This window comes from Syngnathoides biaculeatus, chromosome 15 (genome assembly GCF_019802595.1).
Source record: "Syngnathoides biaculeatus isolate LvHL_M chromosome 15, ASM1980259v1, whole genome shotgun sequence".
In the NCBI taxonomy this organism is placed as follows: Eukaryota; Metazoa; Chordata; class Actinopteri; order Syngnathiformes; family Syngnathidae; genus Syngnathoides; species Syngnathoides biaculeatus.
In genome coordinates this window covers 14556081-14582664 of record NC_084654.1, presented here as the reverse complement: position 1 = coordinate 14582664, position 26584 = coordinate 14556081, and the positions used below count along the sequence as shown (strand labels likewise).

General features: G+C 44.7%; 1 protein-coding gene and 1 long non-coding RNA gene across 2 annotated transcripts in view; one reads left to right on the top strand and one right to left on the bottom strand.

Moving 5' to 3' along the window:
* Nucleotides 1-97: 97 nt before the first annotated feature.
* On the bottom strand, nucleotides 98-26411 carry LOC133513439 (uncharacterized). Its single transcript, XR_009798495.1, has 3 exons — nucleotides 26279-26411; nucleotides 25812-25991; nucleotides 98-228 (listed from the first exon to the last, which is right to left on the bottom strand). It is a non-coding gene; the product is annotated as an uncharacterized LOC133513439 (long non-coding RNA).
* LOC133513438 (latent-transforming growth factor beta-binding protein 1-like) overlaps nucleotides 26012-26584 on the top strand; it is a 118763-nt gene continuing 118190 nt past the window's right edge. The window contains exon 1 of the mRNA XM_061844244.1: nucleotides 26012-26584. Within this exon, the coding sequence (XP_061700228.1) occupies nucleotides 26268-26584 (317 nt within the window). The 5' untranslated portion in view covers nucleotides 26012-26267.

Genomic DNA, 26584 nt, shown 5'->3' with positions numbered 1-26584 from the left:
CTTTGAAATGTTCACTCCAGAGCAAGACGAGAGAGGGACAGTCATACGACACGGCCATTATGAATATACTAAAATGAAGTTAATTTTCGTTTTCCCCGTTAAGTCACTGCCGACGAGCAGGAATTCCATCACCCTTGTAAACGAATCCCGCACGACCACAAATACATTTTTTTTTGTTGTTGTTCGGTTTCCAGGAGGTGGACATACTGCATGCATCAACGGTGTGGTCTAAAAGAGACAGACAGACAAGCAGATAGTCATCTTGAAGCACTTGGGAGGCGGGAGTCCTGTTATTTGGTCTTGGCATGCACCTGGTGATTTGCATAATGGTCCCTCTCAAATTCCCTCCCCCCAAGGAATGCACGCTGGAGAAGGTCCACAAATCAGAGTCCTCCTCTGGCAATCTGACAAGGTGCAATGTACCATTTTCCCCAGACAACCTGTGAGGGGCAACCACTTTTTTTTTTTTTTTTTTTAAGGAATGTTTTAAATGAATGAAATTATGCTGGAAAACCCATATACCACTTTTTACAATGTGTATGTTGGATTTCTTTTTCCGTCCAATCAGATTTGAGCCTTAATGCGTTGCCACGTCCAACTAATCTACCCAGCATCTTCGAAAACAGTCACGCAGACCTTCTTTGAGCAATCAGATTTGATATTTGTTCTTGACGTCAGCATTTTCCGTCGTCTCATTGGCCGGCCGGAGCAAAAAACCTGCACCAGCCAAGTTCGACGAGCAAAACGCGTCGCTTTTAATCATCGCCGTCACTGTTGAGGATGATGTTTTATTTAATGCTTGTGTCATGTTATTAGATGAATTGGAGGATTAAGTCTGGTAAATCCTGACTTCAGGCCTCGGGTGCCAAATGAAGAAAGAAAGAAAAGGAAAACTTTTTTAAATAGATGCAAAAAATAACTCAGTGGCTCTCTTGTTGGCTAAGTCCAGGTTTTCAGACTGCAAAAAAACCAAGATCATCTAAAGAGTTGGCGTCAAGTGAACTTGCTCCAAGTCCTGTTTCCTTTTGGAGAAAAAAAATATTCTTTGACTTGACTCAAGCTCCATCAGAAGTGGACTCAGTGGACTTGACACAACATGGACAAGTCCTTCAGTTTTCGGTCTCTTTGGACCAATTTGGTCTGTCAGCTGCGCAAGGGAACACTGCAATTATTTAGCATTTGTGTGCTACCTGGGGAGGCCATTTTGAAGTTCTCTCTGTGCTTCGGTGGTTTTTTTCTGGGTACTCCAGTTAATTCCCACATCCCCAAAACTGTTTGGTTCATTGAAGTTTTTTCCTTCTTTGTGTCCTGCGATTGACCGGCCACCGGTCCAGTGTGTACGTTGCTTTGCCCCAAGGGTGAGGTGGGATCGGCTCCTGCTCTCCGCCATGACCCCGAACAGGATAAGCAGCAGAAACTGGATTGATGGATGTGTACTAACAACTATCCAAACAAACTCAGACCCCTCCTTGATGTCCCAACTTGATTCACTCCCGAGTCGAAGTGGTTCACTTAGCTTGTGCAATGTGGTTGACTTTGCCTGGTCTCGTCATCCATGACATCAGACCTGAAGTTGACCACCCAAGATTCCGGTGAACTCACAACGCAAAAAGACCTTTGTTGAGCCAGCTAGAATGCAACGGGCCCAAATGTTGGACTTCTAGTTCAGGGCACTGTTTTTGCAGATTGTAGTGCTCATTTGGCTGTGCGCACCCTGTCCACCAGGGGACACGATAAGACAGACATGAATACACTTATACTGGAGACTTGGCACCTTTCTCAGCTTCTCAGTACCGCAGTAATATGATGAAGATTATACACTCTGTCTACATGTGTTGCTGCACTATTTGTGTTCAGATATCTGTTTCTGACAGACATCGGCGATTGCAGACTGCTGAAGGAGCTTTGCGATCGCAGCCTGCCCACCGTGAGCGGGGCAAGTCTAGCACAGCGTATTCGAGCTAGGACTACCCCTCAATTCAGTGACCGAAAGCTGTGCTCTAAAATATTTTTTTTTCCGTTGGGGGGGGTAAAATGGTGTGCTGGCTTTCTGACTGCAGACGGCGTTGAGCGCTTTGGGAAGGACAGCTGTGAGAAAAACGCGCAGAGGTCTGGAAGGCGATCACACCCGAGGAATGTATGGATCCTCGCCCTTCCGACATTGACGATGACATCATTTGTCATCATGCAGGAGAGATTCCCAACGCATTATGAAGGCAGGGTTGGTATCCTATCACTCTACGAGGGACTCCCATCCTTTGCCCGCCAAGTTTGAAGCTGCTTCCCAGTCCCCAAGCTCGGTCGTTGCCGAAGGAGAGGCCCCGTGGTCCCCAACTTTCCATTTCCCTTTTCCAAGCTCTATCATTTAAGTACTGTCTGTCAGCGAGTCCACACAGAACGGGCCTTATTAGATTATATCCCGTCATGTGAAAAGGGAGCACTTACACGTGCTTTGTTGTGAACATGATTTAAAGCGCGGTCAGAGATGAGTAGAAGCTTCCATCGACAAGTGTTTTGGAGAAAGGGCCTTTGCTTTATTTTTTTGGGCGAGAGATTAAGTGTCCCGCAGCTGGTGGCTGCCTGTACTGTATTATAAATGACCTTAGAGCGAGGTTGATTCATTGAGTTCGGGGTCCTACTGGGAGGTGAAGCCCGATCCTACTCGATGTGTCATGAAACATTTCTCTGTACTTCCTCTGTGAGGTTCCTTTATGTATACTGTGCGGCTCTCGTGAGTAAACCCCGACGTGACGCCGGTCTGATCATTTACGGTGTACGAGTCATGCATCCCTGCCGCAGGACTACACGGTTCTGGGTTTACGGTGTCTTCCTGTCTACTCATATATTCTCTGCGACTGGTGCACTTTTAAACGTAGACTGTACAAAATGCGTGCTTGGAGCCGTTGGACATCAACAATCGCCTAAGCCCTGTTCCGCTGTCCAGAAGCAGTGATTAGTTAGTGATTGAAGAAGTAATTAGCCATCACTTTTCAAATTCGTCATTCCAGAAGAAGACATCAACAATGTTCTGTCCGCTGCTCGGTCGGTCGGAGCCAGCTAGACTTGGAAAACACCCTCCGGAATTGGCACGGTTTTACATTGAATCGTCAAAATGTGATGCATTTTATTTACAGTTTTAATGTTTTTGTAATTTTATTAGATAAATATTGTTCCAGAACGACTCCAGATGATGTGTGCGGGGCAGCTGTATGCTGTTGTATTTTATTTTATTTTTTTTTAATATGGATGGTTTCTCTAATTGCAACACGATAGTGCTGGAATGAGTATGTGCACGGCCCACTAACTCTGACAGAATTTGTCGAGTTCGTTTTTTTAAACCACCACGAGGCATCATCTTGAAAACTAAAAGCACCATTTTTTTGTTCTAGTTTCAAGTCTCGAGTTTTTATGCAGTGATGCCTCGTTTCTCGACCACAATCCATTCCAGAAAACGGTTCAAAAAGTGAATTGTTCGAAAACCGAATCGATGTTTCCCATTACAATGAATGGAAAAAGAACTAATGTGTTCCAAGCCTAAATTTTTTTTTCAATCTTTTCCTGATAATAAACTGCATAGTAGAAATACATGTATAGCTTGAATCCTTTGTACAATAAAATAATTTAAGAAATAGATTTCTTTTTTGGTTAAAATGTATGCTTTAGTAGTAGAGTACGCTCGGCTGTGAGTGCATTGCCGTATCTGTAGCGACTCGGCCCCCAGCCTTGTAACCTTTTTTTTTTTTATTAACAAAGTGCAGAATAACTTTAAACAAAATTGATGAGGGGGGAAAAAAGGCATTTTTTTTATTTTTACAAAAACTAACACAAAAATATTTGTAACTTGAGTTAAGAAACAAAACAAAAATGCAGAAATGCTTCAACAACTGTACGTATCAAATGTCTTCGGAGGTGGTGACTCGCCACGTTTCAACAAAAACCAAATCTATTGTCATTTGTTTCTTCCATCTTTTAAGAACATTTCTGAAGTGGCTCATCACGACATCATTAAAATTTTGGAGTGCTCAACTACATTTAGATTTATTGGGGTGATGAAGTTTGACGAAATTATGGATTTTGTTCCACTTGGCACAGATGGCTTTGATGTCAGCACTTGGGACAAACAACAGTCACTACTGGAACGCGTCTATATACAGAGGCTGCGTTATACAGAATAACGAAAGTGTGCTGATTGCGCTGCGCATGTTATGTTATTTTCGTTTTTTTTCGGGGGGCGTTCGAATAGACAATAACCAAGCCTGTGATGGGTGGGTCAGCTGCTTGCGCCGCGCGCATTGTTATTTCCCGTTTTTTTCGGCAGCGTGGGAATTCACAACAAAGCGCGTCATGGGTCAGCTGGTCTGGTTATTTTCGGGTTTTTTCAGTGGCGTTCGAGCACCGATTTTTGTTAGAAAACGGAAGCGAAAAAATCTCAAAATTTTCATTTGAAAACGGGGACGTTTGAAAACCGAGGCTTTACTGAACTGTGAAAAGCAGCTCAAGACTTTTTGAAGCCTTAGGAATCCGCCAATGGTCAAGTCAATGGCCTGATCCAAAATATGAAGGCAGTGAGATCCAGAAACAAGCAGCAATGAAAGGTCCTTTTACTTCAATGTAGTCTCCACTTTGCCGCCCTAAGTCTCCTTTCGGATCAAATGTTTCTTCACCGTGGCAAGAAAACATCTGCTGAGAAGTAAATGCAGGAGAGTCTTCCGTAGTTGTATCTTAGTGGCTTTTGCAGGTTGTTGTTCTGTGCTATTTTGAAGGAGGAAAACTGAGGAAAGCAAAGTTGAGTCGAGCTAATATTGTGAACTGTAAGGGCTTAGGTCCATATAGTCTTGGACTCTGTGCCCTGTACTTAAACAATCCACTATGGATGGAATTGAATGCGGTAATGAGCCCACATTGGACCGGTGTCAGAATATAGGCATAAACGCAAGATTGCTTCACCTGGACCGGCTCCGCTTCCCTTTGAGCGGGTCTTGCTGGGCCATAAAGAGCCATAAATTGCACCCAAGTGACCTATCGGTGAATAGAACCCCTAAAGTCCCGCTACACGCCACGAGACTCAAGACTGCGCTCGTTGTGTAGGTTTTTGTCGTTTTCATCTACATTTGTGTATTCTTTCTTTCCAGTGTAAAAATGATTTCCACAAATGTATTCACATCTGGCCGGCACATGCCATTCCTTCTTGTGGACTGGTTGGCTGAAGACCGCATTTACGGTAAGGCGTCACAGATCGTCTTCACCTTCACCCTCCTTGAAGCTTGAAACGAGTGGCTAGCTAGAGGAGCGTCTACAGGAGAATGTGAATCGGTACGTCATTTGTGCTTTCTATTTTTAATTGAAAAAGTAAAATGGTAATGATCGCTATTAGTTTAACCCCCCTCGTCCCGCCCGGCCGTAGAACTAAAGTATTAGTAGCACCGTAGCAGTTAAAGGTACAGTAGCTCGACGGCTGCCACAATCAGTCAGGATCACAACCACGACCGCAACTGATCCGTCACCCACATCAGATCCCGGGCAAACGTGTTTAAAGCGTTACTGTAATCGGCTTCGTGCGTTATTACGCCTGACGTGCAAGATATGGTTTCACTGCTGTTTGTCTCTGCAATCGCTTTGTTTTCAACACGGCCTCACCACATGTGGGCTCGAGTTTTACACTCCGGGCAAATCACGTCAGCGACACGATTGTTTTCATTCTTCTTTCAACCATTGTTCAATGACATGTGAGGAAGTGTGTATTGGATTTATAAATCAACACACGATGCCAGTTTTTTTGTGACATTATGCATGGAATGTAGTTGCACATGTGTGCACACCCTCTTAAAACTGGGGTGTGTCTGTATTCAGAATGAACTAATTACAATAAAACTCATCTGAAATCATTTAGTTTTCCATTTCACACTGTTCATCGTTTTTGTTTGATTACAAAACAAAACAAAGGATAACCAGTCATATTTTTATTTTTTTATTATTTTTTTTTTATGTCAAACTGCCAATTGAAAACAGAACGAGAGAATGGTACTTGGATTTGTGAGGATTATTGCTCGTATGTGCTGGTTTCGGTCGAGATGTGTAGGCGGGCACCACATGACATATTCTGTGTATTTTCCCCAAGGTGAACCTCTTTTGAATACGAATGTACCCGAAAGAAGGTCCACTGCACCTGCTGATTGGCGAAACTTGTTCCCATCTGCCAAGTCATCGCGAATTGCCAGCGGGGTTGGGACCACCCCCGCTGAGTGAGGGGGAACAGAGCGCGCCTCTGTTCGGACTGACAAGAAACATTGACTCGGTCCTATCAGCTGCTGCTTCCAATCCTTACCCGGCACTGTTTTAGATAATAGCACGTTGGCCTCTGGTAAACAGATTTTTCAACTTGATTTCCTTGCGGCTACGTTCTCATGAGGGGGATGCAAACTTTCAGGGGCACGTGTTCCGCTCCAAGGGCACTTTTCCCCACTTGGGGGGTACTTTTTGCCACACATACAGTATAGGAGCACATCGGGTAAAAAGTATGTGTCACGGTTAGCCATATGTAACTAGCATGGTACAAATTCAATTTCCAGCTCATTTCCTAAAAACAAGACAAAATCTGGTGTTGCACTTTCCTAAACACAAAAGATTTCAGCTGTTAAAGTTTGCATTTTGAACGTTATTACATCTGTTCCAGATTACACAAACCATATAAGCAGTTTGTTTTGCCTTCTCTTCCTTGTAACCTGAGTGAACCGAAGGTTAAATACGCCACTGTGATTTTTGGCGTACCGTTATCCCCATAGCAATTATACATTTACTGTATACGGTTTCACAAGTATTCCCAGCCCCCTTATGGGCAAGCGACGATGTGGCGAGCAATGAAAACAAGTTTGACACCCCTGAGCCTCTGTTAGCATCTGATGGGTCATGAGAGTAGTTCCTTCCTGTTTGAGATGTCAGCTACCCAACGGGATGATGAGAATGAAGGGGATAAGTGATGACAGACATTTTTGGCATCCAATTAAAATGCATCTGCCTCTAAGTTTGTCATTTTTAATGACCAGTCATAATGAAGAGCCCCCATCAATGGTCTCTGCGGAGATTTCTGGACGAGACAAAGGCAAACAAACCAGCCGCTCGGCTTGTCCTCATTTGTCTGAGGGCATGACTTCACGGTTGTGTTTATGCGATGGCAAATGTGACTCATTCGCCTCGGAAGGGAGGCGTTTCGCGCTCACTGGGAGCAAAGGACGAACGCCCGGTGTTGTCTTGAGATTGATGTTTGCTAGTCGATTCCCACGTTCAAGCAAAGGGATATTACAAATACAGTATGGATTCTGGTCGGTCAAAGGTTCGTGTCACACAAGGCAAAATAAAACAGTACTGAGCCCCCCGCCAAGTACTTGTTCCTGCGACATTATACAACAAGTAAAAACAGGGCAAATATTTCTTTTTATGGATGTTTATTTCCAAATAAAAGTCATTAAATCATACAAATATACTATAGCAAGTTTAACAAATCAAATATTAAAGTAATATGAGTAAAGGACAGTGTTTCCCTATTCACTGTTTATATGCTCATGTCTCAGTACTTTGTGGCAGGGCAATTCGTGGCATCTTTACTGTGACAAGACCTGCTTACAATGATCTGAGCATCTGATAGTTCCTGGCCAAGTAGAACTTCACCTTGATGGAGCAACCAGCCAAGCATTTGGACAAACAAAGGGTCTCCTCTCAAATCAGCGGCTCCTTCAAATAAACCTCAAGTAATCTCAGCATTTGAGTAAACGAACGCCCCATCGCCACTCTTTTAGGAAGTACAGTACGGTATTTATGCTTTGTGCCGATAGAAGACAAAGCTGGGAAGAAGGCCCAAGGGTGACAGCGTCCAGGCTGTGAAAGGCCTCTAGGAAGTAATAATAATGACATTTTCTGTCATCGCCATCAGCCTGGCCGCCTGGTAGGATGTTGAACTTCCTGTACCCCGAGCAAGCCAACATATTCTGCAGACCCCGATGGATTCCCCCAACGTTTGAGGTCGTCCATTCCAGACTTTCGCTTTGTGAGCCGGGCCAAGGGCTCCGTAAGGACGGATGCATTTTGTCAGATGTGCAACTTTATCTGTGGATTGCGGTGGGGAGAGTTTTCCATTCATGGAATCCAGCCGTGTTGCAGTCAAGGAGGCAGCAAATTAAGATGACATCAGCATCAAATTTGCCTGCAGAGACTTTTTCATGTCTTCAGTGGTGGGAAGTAACAGGCGGGGATAGGTGTCAGGCTAAAAATCAGTCCATAGTTGTCTCTTTCTTAAATACAGGACTTGAATTAATACTTCTACTTTTTTTTTTAGTACCTGTACTTCTACTTCAGTATGTGAGTACTTTTGCCACCTCTCCATGCCGTGAGGAAAGAGTACAGTACATCAGTAACTCCTCACAGCCTTCGTGGGAATGTGGAAACCATCGCAACTTTTTGTTAAGGAGGCAAGTGGCATGTTGAGGGGCCTTACGCAACTCCAGGAGTTCCAGCGTGTTTGTGACAAGGAGATCAACTCGGTTCTGTTTAGGTTACTGATTAACGGCGTCCAGGCTGCATCCAGATGTGGTCTGACCTCAAACGCACACCGTTGAGGTTCTCTGATCAATGCTGTGCGGGGAGAGAGAGCGCGCCATCCCGCTCGACGCCATCTCTCATCGTGAGGGACGGCGTGGTGATCCGATGAATAGAACGGACTCTCGGAATCGCTCTCTTTGCTAAATGGCAGACAGATGGGCCGGGCCCCGTGCAAGCAAAGCAACGCCGACTGCCAGTGATTACCAAAGCTCTCGTCGTGCGCTATAAACTGGTGCGCAAAGGTGGCAGGAGTACTTGCACGCCTTGCTTAAGTAGAAGAAGAAGTACAGATAAAGAATGATTCAACTCCTCTACTTCAGTATAAGAAGTTGTGTCAGATGGTCATATGAGCACCCCGCTCCATCTCTGGCGGTGGTCACCAAATACTGACAAGTAGTACAGATATGTTTTCAAGTGGAGGGAGTAAAATTAAAGTCAGAAAAATAAATACTCCAACTACAGGTGGCCTAACTGAAAAAAAAACTTACTTGGTCGCTTCACACCACATGATGATTACCAAACCAGTAGAAATTACAGATACAGTGGTACCATGACTTACGATTACCGTACCTTACAGGTTTTGGGAGTTACTGGCTATTGATTGGTCAATTGTTTTATTTATTTAGTCATGTTTGCTTTGCCAAAATTACGTGAAATACAAAACTATTTAAATGATATTTTAATACCCTCACATGTAGCCAAAGAGAGCCACAGTGTATTGAACAGGACAAACACACAAAATGAGAACACTCAAGACGCTGTTGTAGGCCACAACTTCCGAGCAGATGCTCACACGCAGGCCAAGCCAAGAACTTAAACCAACCCGACTCCACCTCCGAGTTCCTCACTTGGCCACACAAACACACACACACACAAATATGATTTTTTTTTTACAGTAATCAAACTTTCGCATTCCCTTTTGTTTTTATACTATGCAGTACAACTAAGACCTTAATCAGTCAATTAAGACCTCACCGCAGTAGACTTTACCTAGTTCTATTTGCAAATTGTCTTTTTACGTTGTGCCCAAATCCAGCATTTTTACTTGGTGATTTTCCCTCCACTGATGACTACCAAATGTCCTGGTAAGATGAAAACAATAAAGTGAGAAGCTAATGCGTCAAGAAATGAATGCAACCTTTTTTTGGCGTGGAGGGGGAGAAGATTAAATCTCAAACCAGCTGTCATTTTTCTTTCACTTGAGCAACACAATATTTGTTTACTTCCAAAGGCAGGCTCGTCATAATGGATCAAGACTCAGCGTGCAAATATCCAACTGACACCGGTTTGTTTGTGAGTATCAACGCCATCATTCCTGTCTCCGTTTGACCCGTTATGAAATCCCCTGAAGCCTTTCCAAGCACCAAACCTGTTGCAGAACAAAGTGTGCGAGCCAAACTTTACTAAACATCTAAACATCCCGCACATATCGCGTATATCAGGTTCACCCGCTTACGGTTTGACGCGGCATTGCTCCGATTCCTCACTTTTATCTGAGATCCTGCGGAGTTACGTCAAGACAGCTGAAGGGTGACTTTGTGACCGTTTTGTTATCCCATCATCAGGCCTGTCGTCGTCTTGATTCTTTGACTTGCTTTCACTGATGGCTAATTGACTTGTTCCTTTTGATAGAAGCCGTCGGGGAAAGTGGCGGCGTTCGCGCCCGAGATAAAAGCCGCCTCCGTTATCATCCGCAATGAAAGGAGGTTTAAGTGCAACTGCTTTCGCGTTTCACGATAATATATTTTAGCTGTCTTGGATCTCAGTAGTTTTCATCAGAAAAAGATAGATGATCCAACTCTCTTCTTATCTTTGGAATTATTGAGGGTCACTTGTTAATAGAAGCCGGTTCTAGTAGCTTGTTGATTGACATGATACAGTTTCTGGTACGTTGCAACCTCTGAAGGGCAGGCGTGTGTGAAGTTGAGGTATTTTCCCTGTGGTTATTTGGGTTTCCAGCGGGTACTCTGGGTTCTTCATGCATTCCCAAAACTTGCATGAGTGGGAATCCTTGTTTGTCTACGAGTGCCCTGCGTTTGGCTGGCAACCAGTCTGGTTTACAGCAAAGGTCCTCAAAGTCAGCTGGGATGGACGCCTGCTCAATCGTGACCCTAATGAGGACAGGCGCTATAAAAAATGATCAGAACCCTCCAAAGTCCACAAGCGGTACAGTTTGGTCCATAACCATCTTCGCAAACCCGGAGAGCATTTTAAAGAATAATTCCACAAGTAATTTTGGCTTTTTTCTCAGATTTTTGTGATGGTGGTGGTGCTGCATTAGTTACAGTGAAAGTGACTTTTTCTTTCGAGGAAGAGGGGAAAAAAAGTGCCCTGCATGACTTATTAGAAATGACGTTATCAAGCTAATTGCTCTGACCACAGTATAAGGCGAACCAGGCTGCAGCGAGGGAACACTGCAATGTGTTGAAGTTGCTAACAGCGTCTTCACCGGTCAACATCAGCTCCTCAAAAGTCCTTCCCCTGCCCTATGAGGTGTTCTGTCCAGCGGGTATTTTTTTAATAGCTTACATTACCATGTGAAGTCATGAGGATCGGCAAGATAAGCAAACTCACCTCTCCTGGCATTTGAGGCTGTTTAGCAGCATGTCTGTCTGCGGGCTTATTAAAACTTGGCTCTCTAATGACCATTCGCCCTTGAAGCCTGCTGAGCGCTTAGTGCAGCCCAGGAGACGAGGCCCTGGACGCACTGGGCCTCTTCCTGCTCCCTACGGAGAGCTGGGGTATAAAAGTTAGCTGTAGCTGCGGGCTGGGGGTCGAGTCATATGAACACTTTTACATTACATTAAACTGGAATGTTAATATAAGACCCCCCCAAAAAATCTGCTTTTCCAGAGCATATGGCGGCCTTTTTGGTCTGTTGACATACTGAGTGATTAAAGCTTCAATGGTGCTGCAAGGCTCGTCCACGCGAGCAAAATGTTAGCCAGAAACTGTGTCACAACACCACACTCCTGTTTTAGCGTTTGCATGGGAAGGCCGGACAAAGGCGAGGTGGGTTGTGTGGGCTTGTAGACAACAATGTAGTCCAACAAGCAAAGAACACCTCCCTCAGGGATGCAGTTTTCGACCTAGTTTGCGATGGGAGACATCCAGGGGCGAGGTGACCTAGTTAGTTCACGTGGATGCCCTGTTTTGCATGATCTATTTGCTGTGTAAATGTTAATAGACAACCATTTCCAGTCATGCTACTGTGTGTATTTCCCTCAATTATTCTTCCCTATGAAGATGCCGGTCCGGCTTAGCAGGACCAAACGTATTGCGAGGGTCTGCTAGGAACGGCTGGAAGATTTCCCTGTCAGAAGGAGTTTCAAACTCACACTTCTGAAAGAACTTTGCTCATGTTCCTGGGCAGGCGGGGGACATTGAGTCTGAGTGGACGATTTTCCACGCCTCAATTGCTGAGGCGGCCGACCGGAGCAGTGCCCGTAAGATGGTCGGTGCCAGTCATGGTGGCAACCCCCAAACACGTTGGTGGCCACCAAGAGGGAGGGATGCCGTCGAGCTGAACGAGTCCGATCGGGCCTTTTTGGCCTCTGGGACTACGTCTCTCGGATGGCTTGGGAACGGCTCGGGATCCCCTCTGGATGAAGTGGCTCGGGAAAGGGAAGCCTGGGCATCCGTGATAAAGCTACTGCACCCGCGACCTGACCCGGAAAAGCGATATAAGACGGATGGATGAATTCTTCCCCATATCACGCTTAATGGCACAAGCATTGCTCAGGGGATTTGAACTTAATCAGAAAAAAAATGTAAGGCTCATTTGGGATCACTGAGTTATGTTTCTGAGGCTGGTCATCTTCCAATTTGTTCTCATTTTACTACAAATTACTCACAGAGAGCAGTTACAGTGTTATATTGTTCATTGTTTGCACCTTTTCTAGAGCACAGTTTTTTTTTTTTAACGTATCCATAACAGAACTACCCAACGTATTGCAGGTATCTGCTCTTTATAGCAATTATTTTTAATGGGTTTTTACAGGAGTCACTGACTTTGGTGCAGGCAGAGTGGGTTCAGTTCTCACTCAGTGACTGTGTCTATATGTGCCCTGCGACTGACTGGTGACCAGTTCAGGGAGAAGTCCGCCTTTCACCCGAAGTCAGCCGGGATAGGCGCCAGCGCCCCGCGCCCCTTACCGGGATAAGTGGTCTTGAAAATGGATGGATGGATGAGGTTTTACAGCACAGAGTTCCCTCATTATATCACAGTCCACTTTTTGTTGTCACATCGTGTTGTTTCTTTTTGATGGTCATTTCCAGTTTTAATTTGAAAGACGAACTGTGGTGTCATTTCAGAGCACTTTTTTTCCCTCGTGTAACACCTGTGAGTCGGCCCTGATTCCCGATTGTCTCGACCTGTGCTCCATTACCCTCCGTGTGCTTCAATACTCCGGCTTCCTTGTCTGGTGCCAAAGTGTCTTTGTCTGTTTGGTTGATTCATCTGATCCTGTCTTCGGTCCTTCCTTTGGCATGGCCCTGGTTACAAGTATATTGTTGAACCTTGAGATGAGTGAGTCCCCCCCCCCTTCTTGCCATTTTTGACTTCATTCACAGCCTTTTGTTTTCCTCCTTTGGAGTGGTTTTGTTGTTTATATTTCATCACACTTTGTTTTTCCTCCTGTTTTTTTTTTCTCCCTGTTCTGTTATTTTGTTCTCTGTGAAGATAGAGACCTCTTCTTGGAAAGCCAGGTTTTCCTACCTGACTTCTTGAGTCCTTTTGTATCCGTTTCTGTTTTGCCAGTTTGATAAGGGGTTATCGGAGCAAAGAATAATACCCGCTCTCTCCGGTGTGGTCTCAGCCTGACGGTACACTCTGGTCGGTATGACTCAGCGGAGACTGGCAAGCTGACAACCGCAGTGCACTTGCAGGAAGTCCATCTCTACTGTCAGGAGGAGGTTCAGGTGGCGATGGCCTCACAACTAGGCCAACTGTCGTCCCAAGTGGGGGACCTGGTTGACCTCCTCCTGTAGCCCACAACCACCGCAGCAGCTCTGCTTCAGACTGTCCCCATCATCGGGACAGGAGTCAAGTTAGTGCCGCCGGAGTATTTCTCAGGGGAGCCTGGGTACAGCAAAGCCTTCCTAATTGACTGTTCTGTTCAGTTTGCTCAGACCCTCCTCGCATTCACCATAGACTGGTCCGAAATTGCTTTTGTGATCTCTCACCTGGACTGTTGGGTGAGAACATGGTTCACTGCAGAGTGGGATCATGACTCTCCACTCAAAGCCTTCAAGCAGCACTTATGAGGACTTGAGACCCAGTATCCACAGAGGAGCCTGAGACAGCGGCTCGATTTGTGACAACAGTTTGGGCAAGGCAATAGATCTGGTCAACTTAGAAAGTCTGTGCACCACATAAACACATCATTTAGACCCTCAGAACTGTGAGACAGATGCGATAACCACTAGTGGCCATCTTGCTTAGCTTCATAAACTTTATCAGTGTTTTCATAAGTTATTCCACATCACCCAGTGTGAGTTACATTAGGTCCAAATGGGAAAAAAAAGGATTCAGGCCATTTCTGCAGTTAGAATTATCTTAAAATAACATAATCGTCAACCGGCCTCAACCTGCATTCAAATTGCAGGTTTGAAGCTATGTCGGCTACTTTTTTTTTTTTGTCCCGACGGTAAACAGCTTAAGGCGAGCCGATGGTTTGTTCTTACTAAATGGACTATGTGAAAAAGGTTTAATGGATTGAAAAATAACAAATTTATCATGCTTAGTAGGAAGCCGTTCAGGTCAACTTGACCACATGCAGGGGGTTAAATCGCATCATAACTTTCTGGTTGCCCGACCTTCAGTGGTAATTGGGGGCAGCGAAGAAGACATTTCATTCATCTAACCGTAACCGTCGCGCAGAGCACATGATTCTCTGCTCCGCAGTTAACCAAGCATGAGCTCTGTCCACTGGGACCGGTGCTCGTCAAACGTGAGCATGACATGAAACTGAACGCTACATATGCGAAGAACGCGGCTTGAAAACAGAGCCAGCAATTAGTCCGGCCCGTCGCACTGCACCATACCAAACTAGTGTGCTGTCGGTGGCGAGGGTGCTGGAAGGCACGTGTCATGCGTGAGTCAACCGCTACACAGCTTTATGCATCATCTGTTCCACGCCGTAAACAGTCCCTAAACGCGCATTAGTCAACAGGATCAGGTCTGCTATCAAAACATTCACCATATTTGTAAACCCTTTTGTGATCCTGCGTGCAGTCGCACAATTTCACTTGAGCGAGCGTGTGCTTTTAATTGTCAGAAGATCGTGAAGATTGAAAAAATTTATGGCGGGCAGTGTGGAATACGCATAAAAAAATTTCAAAGCAAATATTTGAGGTTTCAAAACAGTTCAGATTCCCAGCTGTTCTGACATTGTTTGTGTCTGGAGGCAATTTGTGCAAAGGAGCCAATTGAGAAAAAGATAACACATTTTACAGGTGCTGCCGACAAAGGTGCTTCGTGTTTTTGCAACATGGTGTGCTCGTATTTCTATGAGGGTCCTCCTCTCTAAACCTATTAATTAATTCATTGTGTTCATGGATTTCAAAGAAAATAATGATCATTGTGTTGGGAAGTTCAGTAGGTCTGATGTCAAAACAGATAAAGATCAGACAAAAAGGGAATTGCCCGTGCATCAATCCATTTTCTACACCACTAATCCGGCTCAGGGTCACAGGGAGCTGGAACCTATTCCGGCTGATGTGGAGCAAGGGCAGACTACGTCCTGAATTGGTTGTCTGCCTCTAGAAGTGATTTGTAACTTGATTTCAAGAATTTCTCCTTCTAAACAGGGAGTAAAGCTGCAACCAGCAATGAATGGGCCCTCACACCCCTAAGACTGTGGGATGGAAATGAGCTGGACGGAGGACTCAATGCGAGTGCACAGCTCTGGATCAAATTAATAAACTATTGCAAAACTATGTTTCTGTTGCAAGAAATGGCATGATAACAAATCTTCAATGAAATTGAAAGAAACTGGAGTATTTAGTTTGTGTCTGTATGATTGTGCCATGAGCACAGCAAGTAGCCTTGGCCAGTGTCCATCCTTCAATTGGAAATATTTTTTTTCTTTTAATAATATTGTCGTGGTGTCTTCCATTTGTTTCATGTACAGGATTTGAAGGAAGTCAAGAGCCGAGTCATGGCATCCGCACGTTTCCGCCTGTTGGGAGTGTCAATGAATCTCTCCAAGAAGAATGTTTGGTCAAGCACTGCCCTTGTGGAGTCATTGCCCACATCCAAAGACAAAAAAAACGGCAATTCTTTGCAATGTGGTGTTGCTCATCAGTCTTGTGTCGCTATGGGGCAAAATCGCTTGAGGGTTGTCTCAGGACGACACCTAGCAATGACCAAAATGACCCTCCCAAAAACAAAGTTCAAACCTAAATGGAATAATTTCATTGCTTCATGAGATTTTTTTGCGGTTTATTCTTAAGCCGTCTGTCTGCTTTCCGTATATATGAGCTCATTACGATTGTGGGTGACCTGCAGCCCTTCCTAGCTGACTTCAGTTAAGGGGCAAGGCACTCGCAGGCCACATACAGACAAACAACCGTTCACATCTATTGAAAATTTTGTCTCTAATGAACTGGGGAGAGCATGCAAGCTGCACACAGGAAGGCTTGGGCTGAGATCCGAACCTCAAACTCGAGAACTGTGTCCTGCCCTCTACTAAATGGCCGTGACTTGAAACTTCTCCTGTACTGGAATTTTTTTTTTTTTTTTGGGGGGGGATGGCAGTACGTGTTTGAAGACCCTACAAAATGTACATTTTTCATGCCTGCAGAATGTAGTCATCTGCTTATTTGTCCCAAGAATAATTGAATACTGTATAAAAAAAGAAGCAATATCAAAAGTGCCTTTGTTCTCTACCACATACTCGAGCCATCAATAGATGAGCGCCTTGGTTCATGATGATCCCAGCATTTAATGTTTTGGGGTTAAAAATGGGGTAAGACAAAAAAAAGGACGCTTATTTGTCATATAAAATAATATAGAGTATTTATAATAAATTGGGCGGCAGGGTGGCTCAGCTCGCCTCACAGTTCTGAGGTCCCGGGTTCAATCCCGGACCCAGCTGTGTGGCGTTTGCATGTTCTCCCGGTGCCCGTGTTTTTTTTTTTTTTTTTTTTTTTTTTGGGGGGGGGGGGGGCACTCCGGTTTTCTCTCACGTCCCCAAAAATATGCAACGTTAATTGGACACTCTAAATTACCCCTAGGTGTGATTGTGAGTGTGACTGTTGTTTGTCTCCATGTGCCCTGCGATCGGTTGGAAACCAGTTCAGGGTGTACCCCGCCTCTTACCCGTTGACAGCTGCGATAGGCACCAGCATTCCCGTGACCCTTGTGAGGATAAGCGGCTAAGAAAATGGAAGGATGTGAAATAATTTGACTGTTTTTACCATAGGTTAGTGATAGACGACTGCCCACTGCGCCGATGTGTGTTACCTCACCGCCATAAGAAGAAAACTCATAAACTAGGGACCCCTTGTCCATCAAATTCTAAAATTTGGACAATTCACAGGAAAGTCAGTGGACATTCAGTACCAGACGTGCAGACTTTTTTTTCTGCTTATTCATCATCATTCTCTGTGGTAGGATTGGAGGGATGTGGGGTAGTCTCTGCGCATATCACTTTCTGTCCTGCCGGTAATGCGGAAAATACTCAAGATTCGATTTTCCATGGCCATTTCGCCATGAAAAATGTAGTAACAAGGGCTTGGCAGGCCTTGTTACACTTAGGTCAAAACCAAGAGTGGCGCTAAACTGAGGTCCCTGGAAAAGCAAGAAGCCAGGTGGATCTATCACAACATATTCATGTACTGGACAGTATTTCTAGTATCCCCGCCATCTATGGAAAACCATCGCTTCCTGGAAAGTCGTCGTATTCGGGCCGAGACTGCCAGCGCGCTCCTCCGCCCTTTTGAATCCGCTCTAGTGGGATTTATCTGTCGGTGACGTGACATCATTGTGTGCATTGTTCTCACGAGGAGGTGCTTTTAAAACACAACAAGGAGAGAAAAAGTGAGAGAGAGAGTCAGAAGGGCGATGCCACAAGATCTCTTTCCAGGACCATTCATCATACTGACTCGGTTTTACATTTCTGTTAGAGCATCATTGAAGGGGGAAAAAAATGCTAAATATATCTTCTGTTTCGTCAAAAAAAAAAGCTTACTGATCAAGGTCAATCTGAACTTGATAATTCACATTGCTGCTATGTTTTTCTCTGAATTAAGTTAGCATTAATGCTAACATTAGCATGCACCGCAATCAATGAGACGATTATCCCAAAAATAGAACAGAAACAGACAGAAATAATGGTGAATGGACATTGAAAACTGCGTTCCTAGCAGTTCCAGCTAACTGTCCATTCATTTTCGTAGCCGCTTATCCTCACAAGGGTCGCAGGATTGCTGGAGCCTATCCCAGCTGCCAATGGAGGCAGGAGGCAGGGTACACCCTGGACTGGTTGCCAGCCAATCGCAGGGCAGAGAGACAGACATTCACAATCACACCTGGGGGCAATTTAGAGTGGCCAATTAATGTTCGGCTAACCATATTAAATAAATAAATTAATATCCTATTACAAAATGAATTCCATATGACAGTGTGATTGTACAGTTTTAAATCATTCTAATGAAATAATAATCGTCCTAGTAATAATTGTTTTATTTTTTTTACATTTGTTCCCATTTACGCAGTGTCCCTGAACGCACCTCGCGGTCTCACACAGCTGCAACGAGCCCGCCATGAATGGCGGCCGTGGGCCGCACAGGATCTGGTGCCAAATACAGCGTTTATTCGCTGACATATGAAGGCTCGTATTTCCCTAACAAAACCTGGCACTCCTGACTGAAAATGAACTTAAGTCCGAAAAGTGTTCTTTGATGCCAGAATTGCGTCATCTACATTACGTTCATCAAGCAGAAATGAACTAGAGTGAATTCAGTGCACGTTGGGGCAAAATAGGAGCGAGAGAATATGAACACTGGATCTCACTGGCCTCCTTAGAGACTTAACGCCATGTGCTGTGCTGGATTTACGCCAGTCACGAAAGTAGAGCCCTGAGAGTCCCGCGTGGAAGTCAGGAAGCGTAGGTTTGGTGATTGGTCTGAAAAATGTGTGAATTCAAACCGATTTGTCAATCAACCGAGGTTCCCACTACCAGGTTACATCTTAATTGGTGCATTTCTTAGTCCATTTTTCTTCCCAAGTTGGATGGAACAGTGGAGGGTCTAAAGCACACTTGTGACTAAAAATCGGCCAAGCGAGAGACCTCGTATCTAGAAAAAGCTCACAAGTTGGGGAATTTCTAGCGGCCATTCGAGGGCCCACCGTACTTTGTACAGTACGTCAACATGACTAGCCATTAAAAAAAAAAAACATGCTGAGTGACTGACTGTACTTGTTTTCTAAGCTCATCCATTCTTCACTCAAGATGTAAATGATCCACATTTTACAATTCTCCTGCCACATCTTAATCTTTTTCCACTCGCCGCATCAGTGCTAAGAATGATGGAGGTGTTCTTAAATATTTGTCCGAAGGAACCACGGTCACGCTCAATGAAATAGAACACACAATAAAGTACATCATTTTCAGTTTTCATGACTCTGCCAAAGCGAATCCGCCTTCTTGCATCTTTTCCCCGAGGGTCCCGACTGCTGCCTGCTCGGAAACAATGTCGGTATTATGTTCGCTGCTAGCCGGGAGGAAAGAGAATCCACAGCTTTGATACGAACGGTGGGAAAAAAAAAGGTAGCTAACGAAAAGATTGACATTCCTTGGCGGTGCCGTCCATTGAAAGCTATCACAGAGGCCAATTCAGACGAATCACTTAAAATTCAGGAGCACTTGGTTGACGCTCCCTGGTTCAAATGAGAGCCTCACATTCGGGCTGTAATGAAACTGTTTGCCTATTTAATAGGGACACTTGAACTCTGACCCTTCTCCCACTTGGCGCCGACAGGCCAGTCACTCAAGACGTAAATGAGACGCTCACGTGTTGCTCTCCCTGCGCAGTCGGAAAAAGTACATATGTGTAAGTGTACTTTTGGGGGTACAATGGCTTATCGCTGGCTTATCTCTAGAGTTACCCGAGCGTCTGATGACTGGTCCTCTCGCGTACACTAGTAAAGATTTGATCGCTTTACCTACAGGTTCCCAAATCTCCTACTGACTGTGATCCACTATGCAACCATTGGAGATACTGTATACCCAATTACGGTATATCATAGTAGCGCAGCATGGTGACCCTTTATGGCAGGGGTGTCAAACTCAATTTTTGTCGCGAGCCACATTGTATTTACGGTTTCCCTCAAAGGGCCGTTATGGCTGTGAAACGCTAAAAATCTTTAACTGCCTCATCATATTAACACATGCAATTTATGAACTAGTTTTGGAATCACAAATCAAGGGTAACGGGTTTTTCCAACTATTGTTGTTTGGTAACACAAAAATGCTTGTAATAGCTCAATGTTATCATTTATATGACAATTTTAAATTTTGGTACAGATTTGAACAAAAAAATCATGGAAGTTGATTCACATGATTTGCTTCTGTGGGACACATAAAATCATGTGGTGGGCCAGATCTGGCCCCCGTGCCTTGAGTTTGACACCTGTGCTTTATGGTTAGCGCGTCTGTCTCTTGGGTTTAAGATGTCGGCTATGACCCTAAAAAATTGGGAAGGGATTGGATCAAAAATCTTGACTTCACCACCAATCTTATTCCAGTACACACAACAACAGGTTGCTCAGGTGCTAATTTAGTAGCAAGGACTAACAGTGCATATGTTGCTTGCTTAAAGTGATTTATTGACACTCCAGTTTTAAGTTCGCTCCCATAACTCCCATAATAAAAAAAAAAATTACACCAATTGATCGAGCGAAAGGGGTACCACACCCGGAACTGGTCGCCAGTCAGTCGCAGGGCACACAGATACATCGTAATTGGTTTTATTGAAGTCAAATTTTCAGATTTCCCAATATATCCAATTTATTTTATTCGACTGTAGTACAGAAGAGTCACTGATGGTGCAGTGGTACACATGCCTGCCTTTAGTGCGAGCAACGTGGGATGGATTCCCACTCAGTGATGGTGTCAATATCTGCCCTGCGACTGACTGGTGACCAGTTCATGGTGTAGCCCGTCTTTCGCCCGAAGCTAGCTGGAATAGGCTCCAGCTTTTCTGTAACCCTTGTGAGGACAAGCGGCTTGGATGATGACATGACATGATTTGTAGTGCAGTCTTTTTTTTAAAGGTATTTTATGTTACCCATTTTTTAAGAATAAATGGGTCAGTTTTTCTCATGTCTAGTGCTACTGATTATTGTTCTCTGTTCATCACTTCAAGCTTTTTCCAACATTCCATACTACAAAATGAGGTATATATTATTATGATATCGGATTGGACTGATATCAGTGTCAGCCAAAATTCAAGGCCGCAAGGCTGTACCAGATCGGAAGTGAAAAAGTTATACTGGGACATCTGTAATTTCTTCAAATCTGCATCATTTCAATGCACTGCAGCTCCCCTGAAGCAGTTTTTCAGGTGTACTTTTAACCGTAACGTAACACGGGATGGCCAGACATCCAATTACCACACACTCGGGATGAGTTAAATCAAACGAAAACATGGCTTATATGTGGTTGCTGTCTTCCGCCAAATTATAACTGAACTCATATGCAACCCAGACAGGCCGTTCATGCACCGCAATTGTAAGCACACCTAATCTCGAAATGAGCGAGCTGTGCGTGAGTCAACGGTCATGACAAAACATTGCGGCAAAACATTCACGCTTAACTTGCTTCTTCCACCAACAGTTACAATTCGATCACTCCAAAAACTTCTCTGCTCTCCCATATTTTCCATGGTGAAAACCATCACAACTATCAATAGCGGGAAAAAACCCACCACTTTTACACCTGTTGCAAATTCTAGCACAAGCTTAATAGATCACACATAATCTTCTTTTTCTATCATCTTGTCCCGTTAGGGGTCGCCACAGCGTGTCATTTTTTTCCATCTAAGCCCATCTCCTCCATCTTCCTCTCTAACCCCAACTGCCCTCATATCCTCCCTCACAATATCGATCAACCCTTACTTTGGTTTTCCTTTCGCTCGTTTGCCTGGCAGCTCCATTCTCAGCACCCTTCTACCAAAAAACTCACTCTCTCACCTCTGAACATGTCCAAACCATCAAAGTCTGCTCTTGTCTCCAAAACATCCAACTTTGGATGTCCCTCTAATGAGCTCATTTCTAATCCTATCCAACCTGCTCACTCCGAGCGAGAACCTCAACATCTTCATTTCTGCCACCTCCAGTTCTGCTTCCTGTTGTCTCTTCAGTGCCACCATCTCTAATCCGTACAGCATGGCCGGCCTCACCACTGTAAACGTTGCCCTTCATCCGAGCAGAGACTCTTCTGTCGCCCCACCCCGCTTGGGCCCGTTTCTTCACTTCCTTATCACACTCTCCATTGCTCTGTATTGTTGACCCCAAGTATTTGAAGTTGTCCACCCTCGGTATCGCCTCTCCCTGGAACTTCACTCTTCCTTCTCTGGCCCTCTCATTCATGCACATATACTCTGTTTTACTTCGGCTAATCTTCATTCCTCTCCTTTCCAGTGCGTGCCTCCATCTTTCTAATTGTTCCTCCACCTGCTCCCTGCTTTCGCTGCAGATCACAATATCATCTGCGGACGTCATGGTCCTAGGGGAGTCCAGTCTAACCTCATCTGTCAACCTATCCATTACACCCACCAAAAGAGTACGCAATCTTGTAGAAATCACAATTTAGCGGCTGCTTTTTGGGATCCTACTAAATCAGTCCTAATGTACCTTGTGCGTAATACCTTCTAGAAATGAGAAGTCTCTGTCACATGAGTGAACTCGGCGTAGTCGCAGAAAAGCAGCACATTCCCAAAGTGGAAGCAATTAAAACCACTAAGTACTCTGTGTTGGAAAAGCCAATCCACCGTTGAGCTTGTTTACGTCAGCGTGATTTCCAGACTTGAATATTGTTATTGTGAGCTCGGCTTCAGAAACGCTATAACGCAGTTATTTCTACTTTTACATTTGAAGGTCGACGGGCGTGGCTGTGCTCATTGCAAGATCTTTTGTGAGACATCACATCCTACTTAGAATGCTGCAAACTGGGCCGCGTGAAGAGCAATTTCATAGCGAGACACCCGTGGACAAACGCTAACAAATGGCATCAGAAGCCAGGGTTCACGATTTTGTTCTAGAGGGGCCGCAGTCTTGGGCAGGAGGGTGAGACTACTGCACAATTATAAGATAAGTGCATCCTCCTCCTCTAATTCGATTCTGCCTGGCCTCAAGATTAGCTGTAATCAGCTGTGGCACGCAGCCTCAGTCTCTTTCAAGAGCTTTGAAAATATCCACTCCGCTTGTCTCCCTCACCAGCGCTGTGTGTTTTGGACCGCCGCGCCGTCAGTGCGGTCGTGTTGCTCGGGGAGCGCTCATGAACGAGCCGGGGCCGTGCATCTATTGCGGCTTGAAAGTAAAAAAAAAGCGGGAGCCAGCTCTCTTTTGGCTCGTTTGAGAGTTAACGGTGGTGGAGAAATGTGTTGTTTCCAGACAGTTGGAGACGGGGTGGGGGCAGGGGGGGTGCGATGATGCGGGATGGATGACAAGAGGCCGTGGATGGGACCTCTTACATAACCTGAGCAGTTTTCCAAAGTTTCTGACGCTGTTTGAAATGTGAGCTTCATCTGCTACATCTGTATGCCAATGCATGCCAAGACGCATGTTTACAGTTCTAAATAAACAGCAGCGTTCAATTCAAAAAAGCTGCGAGCGCTTGGCCTTGAAAGAGATCTTTCGAACTTAGTGTTTTCCAACCTTTATTGAGCCAAGGCACATATTTTACTTTAGAAGAAACACCAAACAAAAATCTAAAAAAAAAAACAACAACAAACAAACCCATAGTCAGTACAGTGTACTTCAAAATGAGAAATGTGAAGGGTTAATTGTTACGTCTGCCATCTAGTGGAAGAGCAGTTATTTCCTTTGACGGTACCTACAGTCTATGCCACATGCAAAGATGAAAAATGACACATTATATGTGCTGTACTGTATTAATAAATATTTGGAATTTTTGATGAAGTATGTGAAATTATGGGTATATGCATATTAGAATACATGCACCCCTAAATGGCTTTAAAAATAGCCAGTTTCCTCCCAAAAAGTAAAACTGCATTTTTTTTTAAGAAACACATGAAATGTCACATTTTTTTCAAGGAAAAATTGTAATCTCTTTAAGAACAAAAACTGCATTATTATTAGAATAAAGTTAATGTTCTGTTCTGTCATAATATTTCTATTGCTCTCCGATGGCTAACCTTTTAGCCACATCGGGGATGAAACATCACTTTTAAGTAACACCCTCAATACCACAGGATAATCGCTTAGACCAGGGGTGTCAAATTCATTTTTGTCAGGGGCCACATTTTAGATACGGTTTCCCCCAGAGGGCTGTTATGACTCCGAAACCATAAAAATTTTAAAGACCTCATCATATTTCCAACAAAATTTATGGACTAGTTTTGGAATCAGAAATCAAGGGTAATGTTTTGCAACCATTGTTCATGTTCAGTATTTCATAAATTTTAGTGCAGATTTTCGCAAGAATCACGGAAGTTGATTTGCCTTCGTCGGCAACATAAAATCATGCGGCGGGCCAGATCCTGCCCCCGGGCCTTGTGTTTGACACCTGTGGCTTAGAATAATCTTGAGACATCTGAAAATCAGAGAGAAAATGTTCACATTTGGCGTGGTTATCGGTAAGTGTGTTCCCCACTTTACCATTTTTATGACTGTCGACCCCACGACGCACACCCACACGACAGTTTTATCTTTTGGAGACGTCTGACGATTGGGCACTTGCTGGCTTCGTCCTGGTGCGAATGAGGATTTTTCTAAACTTAAAAGATGATCTTTTACAGACCCCACACGTGAAGATAAAAAGTCTGGCATTAACAGTTGGGGTCGGACAGTGTCTCAACACATCCATAATGATTGTGTTCCACCACTGATCTAGAATCTCGTCCTCAAAGACATGAGAAAATCTAACAAAGAAGAAGAAACGCACTCGGATATGATTTGCTGATGTTTGCCGAGTGTTGCGGAAGTGTTGGAGAAAACAAAATAGGACATTGGGTTGGGCTTGTTAGTTTTTATTCCCACAGTTTTGCTTGATTGGCTACATCCCGTTTTACGTCACAATTCAATGAGTCTCGATTCAGGAGGTCACTGATGGTGGGGTGCAGAGGTGTCAAACTCATTTTTGCTGCGGGCCACATTGCAGTTGTGGTTCCCCTCCGAGGGCTGTTATGATTGTGAAACGATCAAAATTTTCAATCTCCTCATTATGTTTACACTGATTTGGAATCAGAAATCATGCCAAATGGGTTTTTTTTGGCTATTGTTCATGTTTGGTAACACAAAAATGCTTGCGACATCTCGAAGTTGTCATTTATGACGTGGCAATTTCAAATTTTAACAAAAATCCCGGAAGTTGACGCACGATTTGCCTTTGCGGGCGGGCCAAAAAAAAAAAAAAAAACCATATGGTGGGCCAGATCTGGCCCCCGGGCCTTGAGTTTGACACCAGTGGTGTAGTGGTACACTCAACTGACGTTGGTGCGGGCACCATGGGTTCAGTTGCCACTCAGTGATGGTGAGTGCGAATGGTTGTCCGTGTTTGTATGCGCCCTGCGACTGGCTGGCGACCAGTTCAGGGTGTCGTCTGCCTTTCGCCCAAATACAACTGGGATAGGCTCCAGCATGCGTGTGACCCTAACCAGGATAAGCAGTTGTTGACGATAACTCGGTTTTCCCCATCCACAAGAAGATTTCTGTGGGACCGAGCCATCAAAATTCACTCAAAATTTGGACCATCAAACTCACTCTTGACACACCCCAAGATCAAAGAATAACCTCGTAGGATTATTTCATAAATGTTAAAATAGTCCGGTCTTTGTTCTGGAAGGGGGCAGCGTGATCATTTTAATGTGTTTACCAGGTTTTACACCGCAAAGGAGGGAAAATGTGGCCCGTTTATCGATATGCACGTGTGTGTGTGTGTGTGTGTGTGTGTGTGTGTGTGTGTACGGTCTACCCATGATGTCAAACTGTCTGTTAAGAGAGCAGCAGAGTGGAGGGGAAGCAAGAATACCTCGGACAAGGGGCTGTTTCTTTCACGGCGACTCCTGAAGCGAGGACGTGGTGATATTCACGGGAGCAACACACACTCCCGGTCTCTCCTCTCTTCTCTTCTCTTCTCCTCTCCTCTGCTTGTCTCACTCACTTTTGGAGCTCAGCCTCAGCAGCTCGCTTGCTCTTTTTTGGCGCCTCACTGGAGGAGGAAGGAAGGGACTATGTTTGTCTGATGTCAGAAGAAAGTTCTCATTCTTATTTTTGTTTTGTTTTTTCCTTTTCATCATAGTTTTGAAGACCTTGCCACCACTTTCCCCCTGAACATTATGAGGAGGTACACACTTTGGGGAAAGGATGACGTCTAAGTGAACTTAAGAAGCAGAGTCACGGAGTTTGTGTGTGTGTGCGTGTGGTCATATTAGCTCCTAACTGAAGTTGAAGTAAGAACATTATTGGCTATTATTTGTAAACAAAAATGGAGCGTACCGGCTTGGCAATGGCGGTGCTTTTGGCAGTGGCGCTGGCTAACGTCGGCGATGGTCACACGGACGCCTCGACAGGTGCGAGGAAAACCGTCCCGGCCGCCGGTCAGACGCTTTGGGACCACTCGGAAGGTGGCGAAAGAAGCCCTCCGGAGACCACCCTCGCCCGGGGTGATGGCGAGCTGCAGTCGAACGCAGCCCCGAGGACCGCCAGACACCCACGCAGCGTGACCCCCTCGCAGCCCAGAACCAGAGTCAACCGCCGGCAGAACAGCAAGTCCAGCGCTGCGAGCGCCAGACGACTTGTCGG